Source organism: Zalophus californianus, chromosome 4, assembly GCF_009762305.2.
Source record: "Zalophus californianus isolate mZalCal1 chromosome 4, mZalCal1.pri.v2, whole genome shotgun sequence".
Lineage (NCBI taxonomy): Eukaryota > Metazoa > Chordata > Mammalia > Carnivora > Otariidae > Zalophus > Zalophus californianus.
Genome location: NC_045598.1, coordinates 42,733,788 through 42,753,464, shown reverse-complemented (window position 1 = coordinate 42,753,464; position 19,677 = coordinate 42,733,788). Strand labels below are relative to the sequence as shown.

Genomic DNA, 19,677 nt, shown 5'->3' with positions numbered 1-19,677 from the left:
GTAGGATTTCATTATATGGACATGGCATATAATTTATTAATTTATTAATTCACTTTCCTGCTAAGGACATTAGCTTGGTTTCTAAGTTTTTGCCATTCTAAGCAGCACTACTGCGGACGTCCCTGAACCATTCTCCTGGTGCCTCGTGTGCATGAGTTTCTCTAGGGTTTACACTCAGTAATGAAATCACAGGTTCCAAAATGGTTGCAGTTTTCACTGCATTAGGAGCATAGACGAATCCCTGTTGCTTCACACCTTCACCAATACTTGTCACTGTCACTACTTACTCTTCTGTAGAAAAATCTCATTGCGGTATTAATTTGCATTTTCCCGAGGATTACAATGTTGAACATCTTTCCTTCAGGCTTATGTTCCATTCATATTTCCTGTTGTGAAATGTTTATTTGTATCTTTTTCGTTAAAAAAAAATTGAGCTGTTTCAGGATGCCTAGGTGGCTCAGTCGGTTAAGCATCTGCCTTCGGCTCAGGTCATGATCCCGGGGTCCTGGGATGGAGCCTGCTTCTCCCTCTCCCTCTGCTGCTCCCCCTGCTTGTGCTCTCTCTCTCTCAAATAAATAAATTAAATCTTTTTTAAAAATTGAGTTGTTTGTCTTCTCTTATTAAATTATAAGAATTCTTTATGTATTCTGAGTGGTAATGCTTTGTTTGTTATGTGTGCTGCCTTATATCCTCCCAATTTCTAACTGGTCTTTTCAATAGTCAGAAAAAAATTAAGTTGGAGGAAGCAGAGACTATGCATGGTGATAAACACCTTAACCAAAACAATAACAACAAACATTGTTAATATTAACATCCTCAAAGAAATAAGAAAAAATATTGCATCCAAAAAAAAAAAAAAACAACAAGATACTATAAAGAAGGAGTGGTCAGAGAACAAATAAGGAGCTCTTGGAATTATAAGAAAAAAAAAAAGCTACTCTGTAGGGGGTTGAAGAAATTTTTTCAGAATGGAGAACAAAAAGAGGTGGAAAAAAATATATATATATATATAAAGACTGTAGAGGGGCTCCTGGCTGGCTCAGGCAGCAGAGCCTGCAACTCTTGGTCTCAGGGTTGTGCATTCAAGTCCCACATTGGGCGTAGAGATCACTTAAAAAAGAAAAAAGAAAAAAGAATGCAGAAGACCAGTCCAAGAGGACCAGTATTGAAATAATTCAGGAGAGTCAGAAAGAGAAGAGAAACCAACAACAATAACAGAGAAAATGGAGCTGAGGAAATCATTATAGAGGTAGTTCTAGAAAATTATCCCCAAATTGAAAATGAGTTTTCAGAATGAGAAGGCCCACTGCATGCCCAGCACAACGGATGGAAACGGATTTACTCCAAGACATTTTGAGGATACAGGAGGCTAAAAGCTCCCAGAGAGAAAGAACAGGGTTCCTATAAAAGATTAGGAAACAGAATGACATTGATGGGCGCCTGGGTGGCTCAGTTGGTTAAGCAACTGCCTTTGGCTCAAGTCATGATCCTGGAGTCCCAGGATCAAGTCCCGTGTCAGGGTCCCTGCTCTGTGGGGAGTCTGCTTCTCCCTCTGACCCTACCCCCTCTCGTGCTCTCTCTCTCTCTCTCAAATAAATAAATACAATCTTAAAAAAAAACAGTAAAAATATTTAAAAACATAGGAAACAGAATGACATTGAAATTTTCAACAGACACTAGAAGACAATAGAGCAAGCTTTCAAAATTCAGAAGGAAAATTATTTCCAACTTAGAATTCTATACCTAGTCAAATTATCAATTAAGTGTGAGGCACTGTTAGAAATGCAAGGTCTCCAAAAATATACCTCAAATACTTCCTTCTAGAAGCTATGATGTTCCTCCAAATCTAACGGTGAGTATAAAAAGAGGAACACGTGGGATCTGGGAAGCAAGAGATTTGACATAAGAGAAAAGTGCAGGGAAGCCTTCAGGTGACAATGAAGGGACAGTCCAGGATGAGAGCTGAGCAGCTGGCCTTGCCATCCACCTGTCCGGGCAGAGCAGTCAGAGATCTGCAGGGACTTCTTCCACACGAGTAAGTCAGTAAATACTTAATGTGGGTGATCGTATTTAGAGGAGATTTACAAAAACTGAGGGAGAGTTTGGGGACAAATAGGGATGAATACATAGAAAATGAAGCAAAGAATAAAACAATAAAACAAAAAAAATCTATTAATTCCAGGAAAGACACAAAGTTGTGCAGGAAAAAATTCATCACGGAACACTGGGAATAGTATTTGTTCTGTTATGATCACATCAAAATCCTTCCAGGTTATGCCACCAAAAGCACAGGCAACAAAGAAAACATGGAGAAATTGGCTATATCAAAAATAAAAACTCAACAGAGTGAATAAGCTACCCATGGAAGGGGAGAAAATATTCACAAGTCATATATACAATAAGGGGCTAATATCCAGAATATATAAACAAACAACTTGATTTAAAAAATGGGCAAAGGACTTGAATAGACATTTTTCCTAAGAAAATATACAAATAGCTAAGAAGCACATAAAATGATGTTTAACATTACTAATCGTCAAGGAAATGCAAATCAGAACCACAATGAGATACCACTGCTTACCCGTCAGAATGGCTACTATCAAAAAAAGTAGGGGCACCTGGGTGGCTCAGTCATTAAGCGTCTGCCTTTGGCTCAGGTCATGATCCCAGGGTCCTGGGATCGAGCCCTGCATCAGGCTCCCTGCTCCACGGGGAGCTTGCTTCTCCCTCTCCCACTCCCCCTGCTTGTGTTCCCTCTATCGCTGTGTCTCTCTGTCAAATAAATAAAATCTTAAAAAAAAAAGTAAAAACAAAAGCAGAAAAGAGCAAGTGTTGGGGAGGATGTGGAGAAATCGGAACCCCTGTGCACTGTCGGTGAGAATATAAAGTGGTGCAGTCACTGTGGAAAACAATGTGGCAGTTCCTTAAGAAAATTAGAAGTAGAATCATTATATGATCCAGCAACTCCATTTTTGGGTATATACCCTAAATTAATTGAAAAACGGGGACTGGAAGAGATACTTGTACACCCATGTTCATAGCAGAATTATTCACAAGAGCCAAGAAATGGAAGCCACCCAAGTGTCCATCAGTGGATAAATAGATAAACAAAATGCGGAATACACACACAGTGGAATAATGGGGGGTTTCCGTAGTGTAGCGGTTATCACGTTCGCCTGACACACACAGTGGAATATTATTCAGCCTTATAAAGGAAGGAAATTCTGCAATATGCTACAACACAGATGAACACTGAAGACATTATGCCAAGTGAAATAAGCCAATCATAAAAGAGCAAATAACTAAGGGGCCCCTGGCTGGCTCATTGGGTGGAGCGGGAGACTCTTGATCTCAGGGTCGTGAGTTTGAGCCCCATGGTGGGTATAGAGATTATTAAAATAATAATAATTATAGTAATAAACTTTAAAAAAAGAGCAAATATTGTATAATTCCACTTACATGAGGTACCTCGAGTTGTCAAATTCATAGAGACAGAAAGCAGAATGTGGTTGTCAGGGCCTGGGGAGAAAGGGGGATGGGAGCTACTGTTTCATGGGTACAGAGCTTCAGTTTTGCACGATGCAAAGAGCTCTGGATGGACGGTGATGATGGTGCACAACAGTGTGAGTGTACTTCATGCCACTTAATGAACTTAAAAACAGTTAAGAGTACACATTTTGCATTATGTATATTTTACCATGATTAAAAGTAATTTACAAATTAAAAAAATTTTTTAATCACATAATCACAATGATATTGGAAGGATGAGTGGGGGGGTTGACTCAGAGAGTGAGTCATGGGTGTCTGTCCGGCTATGTGTTTGGGGGTGCTGGTGTGTGTGAGAGAGCTAAATCCTCATCTTCATGGTGGGGAAATCAAAGAGAATGCCTCAAACTGAAAGATCAAGGCATAGAAATGAGTGAGTTATTTAAAGATAGGAGGTAAATAGCAAACAAAACAGCTGGAAGAGCTGTAAGTGTTTGTCCCTGGGGAGAAGGAAAAGGAGGTGGGGAGTGAACGACATAAGACTTTTCACAGTAAGTCTTGCAAAACTATTTGATTCTTGAGACTATGAGAAGTAAAACTTTGATAAGAAAAAATGAAGTAAAAACAAAACCCAAACAAAAGCACATGGAAAATTGCTGAGCCTCCCCTAGAAATCCCTTTGACTCAGGCAGTGGGCACCCAGGTCCTGGGCGGCCTCCAGGTCGCCTTGAGGAACTCATTGTCATGGATGGAGCGGTCAGGGCTCCTGCCCTCCATCCTTTTCCCCCACATTAAATGAAGGACACAGAGCTGGGGACCCTTAGAGAAGCAAGACCCATCTGGATGGATGGACAGAGGAGCACTGTTTATTGGAATAGCCATGAGGTTCTTTAATGTGTATTGGAAAAATACAATTAGCATCTCAAACCTGTGATTTCGTGGAGATTATTGCTTAGGATGAAGCTAAGTTTATTAAGTGAAAGGATTTAAAGGAAAATTGAGGCTGACAGGAGAGGAAGTAAGTGAAAAGGGAAGAAGTCATTCAGGGAGGGTGAGAAGGACTGGTCATGGAAAATACTGACCTAGTCCAACCCCTCATGTGAGGGACAGGGACACCAAGCCCTGAGAAGGAAAGGTACCTTCTCAGTGTCCAACAGCAAGGCAGTGAAAGAGGGAGGTGTGACTCCAGCTCTCCTCAGAGCACATGACCAAGAGGCAAGAAACCCAGGCTGGACTGGTCCTGCGCTGCCTGTGGTCTGCTGTGAAACCCTGGAACGCCTTCATCCTCTCAGGTCCTGGGTGTCTTCATCTGCGTAATGAAGGGGCTCTGCAGCTAACAGCAATGATGTTCCTGGTAATTGTAGATAATCATTATGCAGTGTGTACTCCCTACTCTTACGGAAACAAAAACAGCAATAGCAAAGTCTCATACAGGGTGTGCTATGCACTGAAAACTCTTCTGAGAACTTTATATATGCTTAGTTCATCCTCACTAATTCTGTGAGATAGTGTGGCAACCCGTCTCCAAGAGCCCCACGGTGATTTTTGCCTTCTGGCTGTCATGCTCCTGTATGGGCCTTTTCCACATGGATGAGAGCTCACCTGGGTAACCAGTAGGATATTGCAGAAATGATGTAGTGCAGCTTCCATAGTTAGATCATAAAAAGACATTGTGACTTCCTCCTTGCTTTCTCTGTCTCTCTCTTGAATCAGTAACTATGGGGGAAGCCGGCCGCCATGTTGTAAGAACACTCAAGCAGCCCCATGGAGAAATTCGAGTGGTGAAAAAACGAGTCATCCTGCCAACAGCCAACATGAACTTGTCAACCACGTGAGTGAGACAACCCAGACCCCCCCAGCCTCAGTTAAACCTTCAGAAGACCACAGTCCCGCTAACATTGTGACCCAACTGAGCTCCTCCCAGATATCTGACCCACAGACGCTGTGAGAGATAATAAATATCTATTGTTGTTTTAAGTTGCTAATTTTTGGTGTATTTTGTTATGTAGTCATAGATAATTAATACTGTTAGGTAACACTGTCATCCCCATTTCATAGATAAGGATGTTGAGGCACAGAGAATTCAGACACCTTGACCCAGATCATACAGTTAGCAAGTGATTTAAACTCTAGCAGTTTGGATCTATATAAAGTTCACGTAATGAATTAGAATCCCTTTTTTTTACAGGAATGAAGATACTCTGTCTAGTCAGAAAGAGAGAGAAAGAGAAAGAAATACAGAGCAACAGTGGCAAAGATAAATGGGCGATCCGCACAGTGCAGCATGAAGGATTTGGGCTAGACTTCTGTAAAGTGAAGGTCATGGACAGTGGGAGGGCTCTGCTGCCCTTACAGCTCAGCTGTGATTAGCTGAGGTCGCTGGTCTGTTACCCTAGCTGGGTGGGTGACATAGCCTTGGGCACCTGGGTCTGGGAATCTGACATCCTGAGTAGCCCCATCTGAGGTTCTTATTACCCTGCACACTCACTGTCTGGCCCCAGATCAGAGATTCTCAAAGGCAAGGACGTAGTCTTGCTTATCCATGCCCCTCACCTGGCATAAGGCCAGTCAAGGGAGCCTGGGGAAGTGTATATAGAAGGTCTTCTGGAAAGCCCTGGCTGCGACCTCTCTAGAGGAGACTGGAAGGCTTCCCAGAGGAAGAGGCATTTGAGCTCAGGCCCAAAAGATGAAATAGAAGTCAGCCAGCGCACGAGTGTTCTAGGCAGAGGGTATAGACTCACAAAAGCCTAAGGCTCCAGTTCTTGGGGGGCCAGGGTGAGGGAGTGGAGTGTGCATGGACTGGGCCTCTGGCATTTCTGGAAGCAGGACATGGAGGCTTGGGAGGGGCACAGGGCCATGCGGACAGCAGGTGGAAGGTCACCTGTTTCCGTCTCATGGGGAATCCACTGCACTTGGGGTTGGGTTTGGGGATTTTCTTTGGAAACCCAGAAGTGGGCAACAAGGCCTATATGCTCGAGTCAGCCCAGAATGGAGAGAGAGTACAGGTGGGGACAAGGCACTCAGGCAGCAGAAGTTATACCTCACTCTCCCTTTGGTATCTGGCATCTGCCAAGAGCTGGGCTTTCTCCATTTGCCCCTCATTGGAATTAACCATTTATGTGCCCTGAAAAATTCCCCGTTCTGCCACCTGGGTTCAAATGCTAGCTCTGCCATTTACTAGCTGTGTGACCTCCCCATTCCTTAGTGTGCTCATCTGTAAAATGGGATAAACATACGACCTGCCTCATAAGAACTAAATGGGTTAAAGCATTTAAAACACTTAGATGGGGCGCCTGGATGGCTCAATCGTTAAGCCTCTGCCTTTGGCTCTGGTCATGATCTTGCGCTCTCTGCTCAGAGGGGACTCTGCTTCTCCCTCTCCCTCTACCCCTCTCCCCACACTCCCTGCTTGTGCTCTCTGCTCTCTCTCGTTCTCTCTCTCTCTAACAAATAAATAAATAAAAGCCTTAAAAGAAAAAAATAAAGCACTTGGATGGTGCCTGACCCCCAGCAAGTGTGCAGTTAAGAAGTACCTATTATTATTACTTGATATATATATATATATATATATATTTGACTTGCCCTTTTAACTTTTTCAAGTATTTAGCCATCATTTATCTAATGCTTGTTATGTGCCAGGCCTTGTACTTATCCTCTGAAAATAAGGATGACATAGTCCTCCCAGGGGTACAGAACCTTCAGTAAGGCAGAAACAAATATTGGTCAAATGTGTCCCATGCCAGAGACCCAGAAATGCAGGACAGAGGCTTCCTGTCCTCAGGGAGGTCACAGGCTGACTAGGGAGATAGGGAAGCGGCCCACATTGGCTGGGGACTGAGAGGAGCCTGGAGAACCTCTGATGAGGGACTGTTGAGAAACGAGGAGTTGCCCATCTTGACAACTGGATCTGCAGGAGACTATATGAGCAAAGATCCCCCTTTGGAAGGGGAGGTCAATGAACACCTGCACTCAATCTTTATTCTTTGAGTGTTGGGAAGTCACCAGGGGTTTTTGAACAGGGAATTCTGTTTGAATAATAGAACATAACTAAGTTATTATGTACCAACTGTATGCTTCATGGTGCACATACATAATTTCATCTACTATAATCCTCACTGCCCTGTGAGATGAGTTCTGTCATCATTCCCATTTTAGATGAGGCAACTGAACCAGAGGTGGGAACCAGTTTCTTTAGATGAAGAAACTGAACCAGTGATGGGAAATAACCTGTGAAGGTTAACCTTAACCTCATATCACCCTGTTTTATTTTTTCTCATAGCAGTTATGGTGATCTGAAATTATCTATTTGTTTTCTTTTGTGTCTGTCTCTCCCAGGTAAGTCGTAAGCTGCAGGAGAACAAAGAGGGACCTCCTATATTTCTACACCGTATCCCCCGGCCTCAGATAATGCTGGGCACAAAGTGGGTGCTCCATAAGTTTTTGTTGAAAGCGTGCATGTAGTTCATTGCCTGTGTGTGGATGGTCTGTCTTCCCACCAGTCAGGGACTTCACCAGGACTTGTACCTTGTCTGATTCACCTTGGCACCCCTAGGCCCAGGAAGGGTTGGCACAGAGCAGGGCTGGGATATACTTGTTAAATGACTGAATGAACAAAGGCTAGAAGGGCTAATGGCACGAATGCCTACTGGGCTCTCTGGGGTCTGCACCCCTCTCCTATGAGGTAGCCACAGCCATTGCCAAGGGGCTGCCCTTTGTGGGAAGGAATAGGGCTCAGTAACAGTGACTTTCAGGCTTGGGACTAACAGCTCCCAAAACTAACGTCTTCTGCCCCTCTGCCATGGAGGTGAAGTGGCAGGAGGAGATGGGAGGGTGGACCTACACTGGGCCCAGACACCTGCGAGTCTGTCTCTTTTAGTGGCTGATGCCCTTGAACCTCATTCTCCAAAGAAGGTTGTGCCGGATCAGCCTCACTTACCAGCAGGCAGGGAAAACCTAGTCCCCAGTCTGCTCCCCACACCCTGCCATGGGCGAGGTGGGCCTGTGACCTTCCAGAGAAGGGGACTTTTCCTTTATTCAAAGAGTAGACAGAGGCCCTGGGCGTGTGTTCCCTATAACACATCCCTTTTGTGGATCCCCCCCAGCCCTCCCTTCTCTATCACAGCAAAGACTAGGTGTTGTCCTGCAGGTGCCCCTGATCGCCCCTTTGCCTGATGGAGAATGCTGACGAGGATGAATGTATAAAGTCTGTGTGCCAGGCCCAAGCCACCTGCCTCACATCCTCAGCCATGGTCACATGACCATGTAACATGCACAGAGGCACATGGGCACATTAACCAGCTACAAGCATGCATTGTATCTGGTTGGTAGCGGATGAGGGGCGCAGAGGTCCAGTGCAGCTCCCCGAGCTTCTACCTGATCTCACACGTCCCGGTATGCTGACCCTTATCCACCACCACCACCTCTGCCCCATGTGCACATTGAGCAGACCTGTGCACCAGGGAACATCTCCCCTCCCACCCAGGTTTACTCCTACGCACCCCTCAGCCTTCTATTAGCCTGTCACCTCCTCCAGGCACCCAGTGCTGCTTCCCCTGGCCTGTCTGCTACCTCTGGGGCAGGGACCTCGCCCGGCTCATCTCAGCATCTGCAGCGCCCAGCCCGCAAGCTGGTCCTCACCGGGGTCACCGCGCGCCAGCTTAGGGAGGAGTGGACCAAGGACAAGAGGGAGGAGGGAGAGGCGGCAGCGGAGGAGCGTGGGGGCGGAGGCGGCAGCGGGAGGGGGCGCGCGCGCCGGCGGCGGCCGCCCAGGGCCGGGGCCGCGCGCCCAGCCTGAGCCCGCCCCGCCGCCGAGCGTCACCGAACCTGCTTGAAATGCAGCCGAGGAGCCGGGGCGGGCGGCAGCGGTGGCGGCGGCGGCGGGGGCAGCGGCAGCCCCGGCGCCGCGGCAAGGACTCGGCGGGCTGAGGCGCGGCGGCTGCAGCCGCACGGGGTGCGCGGGGCGCGCCGGCCGGAGCCCGGGGCCCGCCATGGGCCGCCCCGAGCGGGGCGCGCTCCGGCCGCTGGCGCCGCTGCTGCTGCTGCTGCTGCTGCTGCTGCTGCGGCTCCAACGTCTCGCGGCGGCGGCGGCGGCGGCGGATCCACAGCGCGGCGGCCAAGGTGCGTGAGGCTGGTTCCCCGCCCGGCTCTGCGCCGCGGGAGCCGCCAACAAAGCGCGGCCCGGCGACCGGGTTGCGGGGTGCGCTGGGATCCCCGAGCCCGGGCCTGGGTGGGATAGGCTTCTTGGGACCCAGCTCTCCTTTAATTTGCCCTCGACCCCCGCCCCCATGGCTCCCGGTGTCGTTGGCTCTGCCTTCTGGCACCTGCTCCTGGGGGATGGGCCCAGTGGGGGCCAGGCGGGCGGGGAACTTTGTGAAGGGTGGGAGGTGGTCATTGATGGTTTCGGGTGGGCTGCGTGATTCTAGCCAGCGAGATTTATTTGACACGCACGCTCCGCGGCGGCGGTGAGCTGAGCCGGGCGACTTCCCCGCCTGACAATGCGTTTCCGGCGACCCCTGCGCGCGGCGGAGAAAGAGGGGCTGCGTGCGAGGGGGTTATGCCCGCAGCGCCCAGTGCGTGTGTCGCGGCGTGTTCGGGGGCTCCTTGTGGGGCTGCGTCTGCGTAGATCTCTGACTATGGGCCGTGAGTGCGGGTGAGTGTTCTAAATGGGGGTGTACCCAAGTCGTGTGACACCGACTGTGTCTGGCTTCTAGTGCCACGGAGCAGCCCGCCATCCCATTACCATTCTGCCCTCCTTCCGGATCGAGGGCGCGCGAGGCCCCCGAGGTCGTTGGCTCCATCATCGCCTCCTTTCTTTCACCCCAGTAGAGCCCTCCCCGCGGCCAGGACTGCACTGTCCGCGGATCCGGCTCACGCCCCCCTCTCCCCCGAGCAGGGCCGGTCAAAGAGTGCGAAGAGGACCAATTCCGGTGCCGGAATGAGCGCTGCATCCCCTCCGTGTGGAGATGCGACGAGGACGACGACTGCTCGGACAACAGCGACGAGGACGACTGCCGTGAGTGGCCGGCTGGGGAGGAAGGGAAAGGGGCGGGGAGGGGGGGTGCCGGCCACCTGCTTGGACCTCACTGCCAGGAAGCTGCCCTGGCGCCTCCTTCCTCAGCGCTGGGTGGCTCTTAGCGACCCAGCGTGAGCTGGGCGGCCAGTGTGTCCTATTGGGGTCCGGGGCAGAGCCCGGGGCTGGTGTGGCCCAGGCGGAGGGCGCGGTACGCCCGGGTTGCCGGGCCGGAACTGTGGGCAGGGACACGACCGTCCCTGCAAGCCTCTAGCTTCCTGCGTTTAGCCCTCCTGGACTCCTGCGTCTGCCCCACGGAACGCGCGGGTGTTTCAAAGTTCTAGGCAATTCTGGGCCTCGCCTTGCTGGTTGTTTTTTTTTTTTTCGTGAATGAATGGGCTCCCCGGGGCCCCTGATTGGCCAAGCGAGGACCACCCCATAGGCCCCCGTGGCCAGAGCGGCCAATCGTGGAGCGGGCGGGTGTGCAGTTTCCTGGCGCCGGGGATATAAGGACCCTGCCCTGGCCCCGCCCCGGCCACACCCCCGCGCGCTTCTTCTGGGAAGTAAGTGCCTGTGAGGCCCGGGCGCTGGCTGGCTCCCTCTGCTTTTCTGCCTAGTCACGGTGTAGAGTTTTCTGTGCCACCCTGGTGAGCGGACCACGCTCTCCTGCTGGCCCGGCGCGGGCATGAGTCATGGGGCATACCAGGAAGCAGGGCTCCAGGAGAAAGAGTTTGCTTCCTGGAGAGGGCCCAAGGATTCCGAGGCTGCACGTGAGCCTTCAGTTGGTGGTGGTGTGCACGTGGCAGACCCGCCTTTGCCTAGTGTGGTGCCGCTTGTACACCCGGGCCCTACAGCTTTGCAAGTTCTTTCTTGCGGTGCTTGTGGCTTCAGATGTTTGTGGGGGCAGAAGTGAGTTGGTAGGCAGTTGCTGTGAAGGAGTGTAGCTCCAGGAACAGAAAGGACTCTTTAGAAACAGACGCGGGTGGTCATACTCATGGTTACTGAGTGCTTGCTCAGTGCCAGGCCTGGGGCGCTTTGGAGAAGGGGCCTACCCCACAGGCCAGGGAGCACCGGGTCTGCAGGAGGGCAACAGGTGGACAGATCCACAGCACCACACAGTGGCAGGAGGGGTAGGGGGACACCTGGACAGGTATTGTTGAGTCCTTGAGGTTTGTCTATGGGCTTGCCAGTCAGCCTCTGGATTCATTCTCAGACGCAGTCCAAGGTTGGCTCTGTGTCTTGGGCGCATCTCCCCCTCCTGTCTTCATTTCCTCACCTGACCACCTGGGCTCATGATTCCTGGCTTTTTTTTTTTTTTTTTTTTTTTAGATTTTATTTATTTATTCATGAGAGACAGAGAGAGAGGCAGAGGGAGAAGCAGGCTCCCAAGGAGCAGGGAGCCTCATGCGGGACTCGATCCCAGGACCCTGGGATCATGACCTGAGCCGAAGGCAGACGCTTAACCATCTGAGCCACCCAGGCGCCCTCCTGGCTTGTTTTTGAGGACCAGTTCTAGTAGTGTCATTGGAAGTCACGCCACTCACACGTGCTGTTTGCCATGTGCCAGTCCCGTGGTGAGCGCTTATCTCACATAAACTTCTCCACTCTTCTCAGCAGGCCGATTTCACAGGCTAAAGAAACTGAGGCGCTGAGAGATTAAGCTACTTGCTCCACAGTTATTGACCTGCTAAGTAGAAGCTTGAATTTAATGCTTCAAGAAGCCTAATCATAACCTCATCATTGATTCCCTGGTGCTGTTGCAATGATGAAAATGGCAGTGCTGGGGTAAAATATAGGGAGTCTCACCCTGGGAGTTGTTCTGTGATCCTCTTACAGTGGGAGTGCCAAGGATGAGGCGGGGAAATAGAAACTGCAATTCTGGGTTGGTTTCACTTTATCTCCCTGGCTCCGTATAACAACAGTCTTGTGAGGGTTTTTTCTTGTCATCCCCGTTTGTAGATAGGGATGCTGTCTCAGAGACGTTGGGTGATTTGCCCAAGGTCACACAGCTGAGAGTGACAGAACTTGGTCAGGATGTCCATGTGCCTCTTAACACAGACAGCGGGGAGCGTGACGTGGAAGGACCCAAGAGCGTGATCCAGGAGCTAGAAAGCCATGCTCTGCATGTTGGACCTGTTGCTTCTCATCTCCATGTGAGCCCTCCATGGAGGAGTGAAGTAGCAGGTGTCCAGGTGACCCCTGATGGGACCAGGGGAGCTCTCATGGCCAATCGGGGCTCCTGCTTTCCTTCTGAGATGGAGGGGGTAGAGTCACAGGCGCAGAGTTAGTGAACAAAAGCAAATGAGGTTGAGGGCTTGGAGTGGAAAGGGTGGGAGCTCTGGTTTGTACCAGTACTACATGGCTTAATTTTTCTGAGCTGGTTTCCTTGTCTGCCAAATGGGGCAGCTGTCCCTCCATCGTAGGTTGTATGTGTGGGAAGTCTTCAGACAGGGTTGGCGAAGAGAAGGGAATGGATGAGCCCCTTAGATAGGGACCCCAGGAGCCACAAAGAGAAATCTTGAAGAATGCGGGTGGGGTCTTTGGGTGGCTATGTTGGACTCTGTGTTTGAAAGTGGTCTTTCATCATCCCCTCCTTCCCCATGTGGGGAGCTCCCCCCACCCCCCCACCCCATGCTGGGCTGCCTGCCCAAACTGCATTTCCTTGAACTACCCTCTCCTCCAGTCTGTTGTCTCCTCCCTGAGCAGCCTCTCTGCCTTATATCTGATACCCTCCTTTGGCACTCCCACCCTTCTACCCTATGAGAGAGCCTGAACCAACCACCTCTGTACCTCTCTGGGCCTGCAAAATGGGGGCATTGCAATTTGTAAGTGAAGTCTGGGTGAGGCAAAATGAGTGCAAGCTCCCAAAGGGGCCAGAATGCAGCCCAAGAATACCAAATGCTGATGGAGGCTAGAGGGAGGAAGTTTTTATATTGAGGAAGCCAAGGAAGACTTCCTGGAGGAGGAGACAGCTAAGCCAGCCAGGCCTTGAAAGATGATAACTAATATCATTCCCACAAGGCTTACCATTTAAAGATAGTTGGTGCGGTCCCCGTATTATGGAGTGGGAAACAGGAGTTCACAGAGGTGAAATGACTCCCCCCAAAGTCACAGAGCTCCTCAGGGTTGGAGCAAGAACTCAAATGAAGGGCCGCTAAGCCCTGATCTTTATCCACAGTGGGTGGGACTTGGCACTTACTGGAGACACCGATAGAGCTGGGAGGATGGGGGAAGTGAAATGCTCGTGGGGCTTCAGTTCCAGATTCAAAAGACCTTCAAAGTGGAGGAAAAGGTTGGAAGCCTGAGGGCCAGGCTCAAGGAAGCCTAAGGGCAGCCCAGCCAGTCAAAGTGGCGTGGGATCCCTGGCTGTGGACCTGGTCACGTAGGCCAGTTGGCTCCTTGACCTGTTTCCTGTTGCTCCTTAGTATCTGGGGGGCAGAGACAGGGTTCTGGTCTCTGGCCAGCCCTTTGCTCCCAGAGTAACAACAACAACGAACACTTACCGAGTACTTGTGTTGTCCCAGGCGTACTCAGATTTTTTTTTTTTTTTTAAGATTTTATTTATCCGTTTGAGACACAGAGATACAGAGAGAGAGAGAGAGAGAGAGAGCGAGCATGAGCAGGGAGAGAGGCAGAGGGAGAGGGAGAAGCAGACTCCCCGCTGAGCCAGGAGCCGGATGTGGGGCTCGATCCCAGGACTCTGGGATCATAACCTGAGCCGAAGGCAGATGCTTAACCATCTGAGCCACCCAGGCGCCCCGCGTACTCAGATTCTATACGCATCACCTTGAACTCCTGGCTTCTATAAAATGGAGCAGGTCTCTGAAATATCCGCATTAGCACCGTTTTACAAAGGGACGGAGCAGTTTAGTAACTAGCACAAGGGTGTATGATTTTTTTTTTTTAAAGATTTTATTTACTTATTTGACCGAGAAGGACACAGCGAGAGAGGGAACACAAGGGGGAGTGGGAGAGGGAGAAGCCGGCTTCCCGCCGAGCAGGGAGCCCGATGCGGGGCTCGATCCCAGGACCCTGGGATCATGACCTGAGCCGAAGGCAGACGCTTAACGACTGAGCCACCCAGGCGCCCCGGGTGTATGATTTTTAAGTGAAATTGCTGGGGTGTGAACGCAGGCGCCCAACTCTGGCACCTGTGCCGTCTCCAGCAAGTCCTTGCGGATCTCCATTTCTCCCTCTTGAGATGACATCAAGCCTCCCCCCATGCCCTCCCCAGCTCTGGAAAGAACTCCGTGTTTCTCTTTATGGCCAGGCTGGGGATACAGGTAGACTGGCTTTGTGCTCAAGTTCCTCCACCTTGTTCAGGCTTCTTTAGGTTGCCCTTGTTCTCCCACCCGCCATCAGCCCTCCATGCCAGGTTTAATAAAGAGTGGGTGCAGCGCAGTCTCCCATGGCCGAGAGTTCATTAGCTGGGCAACGCTGAGCTGCAGGAGCACCGAGGCTTGCTGGGAAGCAGCCTTGTAAATATTAAAGCTCGGCCACAGTGCCCAGCTAGGGCTTGCAGCCGGCATCCAGCCTTCAGAGTGCTGCCTGGCCTCAGCCCCCGTTCTCACACTCCTGACCCCAGGCCCAGCTTCATCTCCTTTTTGGATGGAGGCATTGGACCACAGTATTACTCCTCTCTGAACTGTGATTTCCTATCTGACCAGGCAACTCCACCACTCAGAGTCTTCCTGAGCCTCCCACATACCCACAGGATAAAGGCAACTTAGACTTCTCTGCATTTGGCACTCTGACCACTCCTGTTGCCACTCCCCTCCAGCCTCTTCCTATGAGCCTGCAACACCGAACTGTAGCTTCTGTCTCACTCTGGCCTTCCTTCTGCTTCGCACCTCCAGGCCTTTGCACGTGTCACTCCATCTGCCTGGGACACTCCTTCTGTTCCCTCCGCTGGCAACCTTCTTATTGCCATCTTAGAAGATTCAGTGCAGGTGTCACTTCCTCTAGGAAGCCCTCCCTGCTACCTTCTAGCCCCAAGGCCAAGATACAGGAGTTGAGAGAGCAAAGGGACTTAGGGAGCTGTGTTGAAATCATAACTCAATGGGGCCCTGAAGAGACACACAAGGTTTTCTCTCCCAGCTGTGACCTTTTGTTGATAGGTCTTTGGGGTGATAATGTCTCTCCCTCCCAAAGATACTGTGAGGATTAAAGGAAATAATGTGCCTGGTGAGCTGCAGGTATTCAATGAATGGTAATAGGTGTGATTGCTCTTGGAGGGAGGAGCTTCACTGAGGTCTCTAGGTACCTGACTGTTGGGGGGCCCTCTGTGGGCCACCCAAGACACCCCTGCTTCCCCTGACCCCATTTGCTTAGCCAGATGTCTGAAGGTCCCGGCAGCTGGTTGCCCAGCCATGGTGGATATGGTCCCAAGGCCATTCAGAGGGACCTGGAAGTGGCAGAGAGGTGCCCAGGGAGGGGCTGAGGGAAGAAATGAATCAAACAGGCCTGACTGGTCTCAGTGGATGAGTGGCCTGGGGCCCTGAGAGAGGCAGAGGATGGCTTCCCTCAGGCCCTGTGTTGGTCCTGAAGCTGGTTTCTGTCCTGTCTGGCTGGTGTGGCTGTGCCTGGGAAGGGAAGGAAGCCCTACAGCACCCAGGGCTCTGCCCAGCAGGCCCCAGGCTTCCCTCTCTTCTAGATCCAGGGCTAGCCCCCCGGGGCTGGTGCCTGCCCGCCTTGGGAGTATTTGCTGTAGACTCTTGAAGACTCTCCCGTGGGTCTTCCCATAGGGCACTCCTGGGACAGAGTTCTGCTCCATGAGCTCCTTGACTTTCTCAGGCCTGCAGGGATCCCGAGTGCAATAGACCTGAGGGTGGGTTGGCCCCATCCTCCCTAGGTGTCAGCAGGCAGCTGGCTTGACAGCTTTTCCCTCCTTGGGGAAATAGCGGCAGCAGGTGAAGCAGAGAGATGCCCCCCTGGGGCGAGGGTAAGAAGCAGGAGGGTGTGTGGACCTCAAGGGATGTAACCAAGTAGAAGCTCTTCTGGCCCCAGGGTTAGTAGTCAGAGCCCTGGGCCAGCTCTGTCCCCAGGAAGCCAGACCTGGGGCCCCACAGATCTTGCATATCCGATCACCCAGTCTTTGAAGGCCTGGTGGAGATGCCCCCCTCCCTCTGATTGCCTTCCCTGACCCCTTGTCCTCCAGCCCCCTGTTCCCTGAGCTCCCACAACTTGTCCTTGGGACAAGTCTCAGTCTCAGATCCTCCTCCACATGGTCTGCTCTGCCAACCTTGTGCTGGGCACTGGGGATTCTAAAAGAAGTAGTTCCCTGGAGGGAATTACTCATAACAGTTATCGGCTACTTAACCCATGCCTGGCACCGCGTTGCAAATTTGCATGCATTAGCTTTGCTACTCACAACCCTGGGGGAGCTGTTTTCTTATTATTCCCATTTTAAAGATGATCAAACTGAGGCTCACAGAGAAGTGACTTGGCAATGTCTGAGGGTTAAGTGGTAGAGCCAGGATTTGATTCAACTCTGTTTGCTCAGGAGCCTGGACTCTTCCTCAGACTCTTCCTCTCTGAGCACTCGTCTACTCTCTTGGGGTCAGAGGGCCTGAGGCTCAGAGGATATAGAGAAAGTGGGTAAGTGGCAGCGATGTCCGGCAGTGCCTCCCCGGGCTACAGGTTGCTGGCCTGGGAAGGATTCTCCTCTCTGCAGACCCCGTGGAGGACCAACATAAGGTGCCCTGTGTGCAACCTTCCATGGGTATGACCCTCCACAATTTCCAAGGCCTCTCTTGGCCATTGCCTATGAGGTGAGGATTACTGTTCCACCTATACAGTTAGGGAAACTGAGGACCCGGCAAATTGTTGCTGATATAGGTGAGTTGCTCTAGGAGTGGAAGGATGCTTCCTCCGGGAAAGTTCAAGAGCCCAAGTCATCAGGACCATCCACTGAGACCACCAAGGTGTGGTCTTCATTTCTCTGAACCTCCCATGTGTGTCCCTGATTCTGGGTCTTTACACTTACTGATTACTACCCATCCTTCAACACCTAGCTCATTGCCACCTCCATGGAGCCTTCCCTAGCTGTCTAACCTCTTCTGTGACCAGATGCCCATGGCTTTGTGCACCCATGTCATAGCCCATCATAGGAACTCCAGGTTGTTGGGGGAGTGTCTGAGCAATTTGCAGTGAACCACAAGGCCTGGCACAGAGGAGGCATTTGAGGGATGGCATGTGAATGAATAAACATGGCTGAGGAAATGTCACCCACTTTTGAGGGTGAGAAGCTGATATTGGTCATATGGGGGGGCCCTTGAGGCCCAAGAACGGAGCTGCGTATCCTGTAGGGACCTTAGTCAGGCTCCGTCTTGTGAGCTGGGTCCCTTGAAACCCGGAGCACCAGAGGCTTATTGGCAGCCACACAGGGCCCGGGCTGCCTCCTTGCATGTGCATGTGGGCTTCCCAGTGCTCACCCTGCAAACTTGGGGGCCTTTCCAGATCAGGCTCCAGAAAGCTGTAACCAAGGCCCTGGTGTCCAGAAATCGGCCCCATATTCATCAGGTACCCATCCTCAGAAGCAGAGTGTCCTCGGTTCTTGAGTTGGGACAGTATGCTCTTCCCTCTCCCCTGCCACCCCTGCCTTCTCTCTTCCCTGCTGGATCAGGGAACGAGGTGTTCTCAGGATGAGGGCTGGGCATAGGCTCCTGCACAAGAAGGGGCTTGGGGCTCCCACGCCAGGCCCTGCCTGCCCCTAGATTGCTGGGAACTCCTCTAAAATCCTGATGTTCATTGTAATAGGAGTTAGTGAGTGTGCTTGCCGCCGAGGACTTTCTCAGGCAAGACCTCCTCAGCCAGGACAGGGAAGGATCATTGGGGCACTTCACAAAGGAAAGAGGTGAGGTCACTTGCTCCAGGTAGCCCGGTTGGTCAGTGGCAGGACTGGGCTACGCCTGTCAGGCCAAAGTCTGTCACAAGTGAAGTGAGAAGCGCTTACACATCCCAGTCACAACAACAGCCAGAGTGGCCCGAGGGGCCTTGCTTCCTCTCCAAGCACCCCAAGCATCCCTCTTGCCGGCCCTTGAGCAGCTCTGTCCTCTGGGTGCCCTCAGGCGTGAGCTGGGGCCCTGAGGTGGGTTTCAGCTTCAGCACTGCCAGCAACTAGCTGTGTGGCCCTGGGGGAGCCCTGGGCCTTCCCTAAGCTTCAGTTTCCTCATCAGGAAAATGAGGATGATAATTAACTCCTGCACCATCTTCTTCCAAGGATAGCCACGAGGCACAAACTAAAAAAGGCCATACTGTGTGGTTCTCATAGGCTGAGAGGGCTGGTGCTGAAATTGTCTCCATAGCGGCTGGGATAAAGTTCCTTGTGGCACCTCACGGCCAGTGACCAGGGGATCTTGGCCGCACGACCACTCCCATGGACCTAGACCGGCAGTCCCCCAGAGAGGCTTTGGGCTGTCTGTCCTGCCATGTTCCAAGGGGCAGGTGTGTGGAGGGTGTGAGGGATCTTGGAAACCGGGAGCCTCACGGCCCTGCCTCTCTGGGTGAACCTTCCAGTCACCAGAGGGCATTCTGAGGGGCCTGATGGTATGCTGAGTTCTGCGCTCCTAAAGCGGCCAGCTTGTAGGCATCTAGGCTGGGTCCTGCCAGGGACACAGAGGTCAGACCAGGTACAGCAGATGGGGAGCTCACAGCCAGGCCCCTTCCTGAGTGCCACTCAAGCTATGGGGCGTTTCCTGGGGTCTTGTGGGAGGAACTGGACAAGCACGGCTGAAGCTGAAACCCACCTCAATTGATTTTATTTTTCCAATGGAAATAACTTTGATCATGGGGGCACCTGGGTGGCTCAGTTGGTTAAGCGTCTGCCTTCGGCTCAGGTCATGATCTCAGAGTCCTGGGATGGAGCCCCCTTGTCAGGCTCCCTGCTCAGCGGGGAGTCTGCTTCTCCCGCTGCCTCTGCCCCTCCCCCACCACTTGTGCGTGCTCTCTCTCTCAAATAAATAAATAAAATCTTAAAAAAAAATAAAAAAAGAAATAACCTTGATTATGTAAAAGTAATTTTATACCTGGAATTTTAAGAAAAAACACCAGCAATACAGAAAAGCAAAAAGGAAGGTTAACAGCCCACCTCAGCTCTACCATCGTGGAAGCGGCATCTCCCAGAGGTGCTTCTCTGCATGTGAGCTGGTGTGCATGAGCACATGTATTTTTTCCTTTTAACA

At 51.4% G+C, this 19,677-nt stretch overlaps 1 protein-coding gene across 12 annotated transcripts in view; it reads left to right on the top strand.

The window, feature by feature from the left end:
• Positions 1 to 9,382: 9,382 nt before the first annotated feature.
• LRP8 (LDL receptor related protein 8) overlaps positions 9,383 to 19,677 on the top strand; it is a 77,601-nt gene continuing 67,306 nt past the window's right edge. For 5 of the 12 annotated variants that reach the window (XM_027609012.2, XM_027608990.2, XM_027609000.2 and 2 more), the window contains exons 1-2: positions 9,384 to 9,603; positions 10,379 to 10,498. In XM_027609012.2, coding sequence (XP_027464813.1) covers positions 9,474 to 9,603; positions 10,379 to 10,498 — 250 coding nt within the window. In that variant the 5' untranslated portion in view covers positions 9,384 to 9,473. Of the gene's footprint in view, positions 9,604 to 10,378; positions 10,499 to 19,677 lie in introns of all 12 variants that reach the window. The other 7 variants (XM_027608994.2, XM_027609007.2, XM_027609042.2 and 4 more) reach the window with 5 other exon arrangements.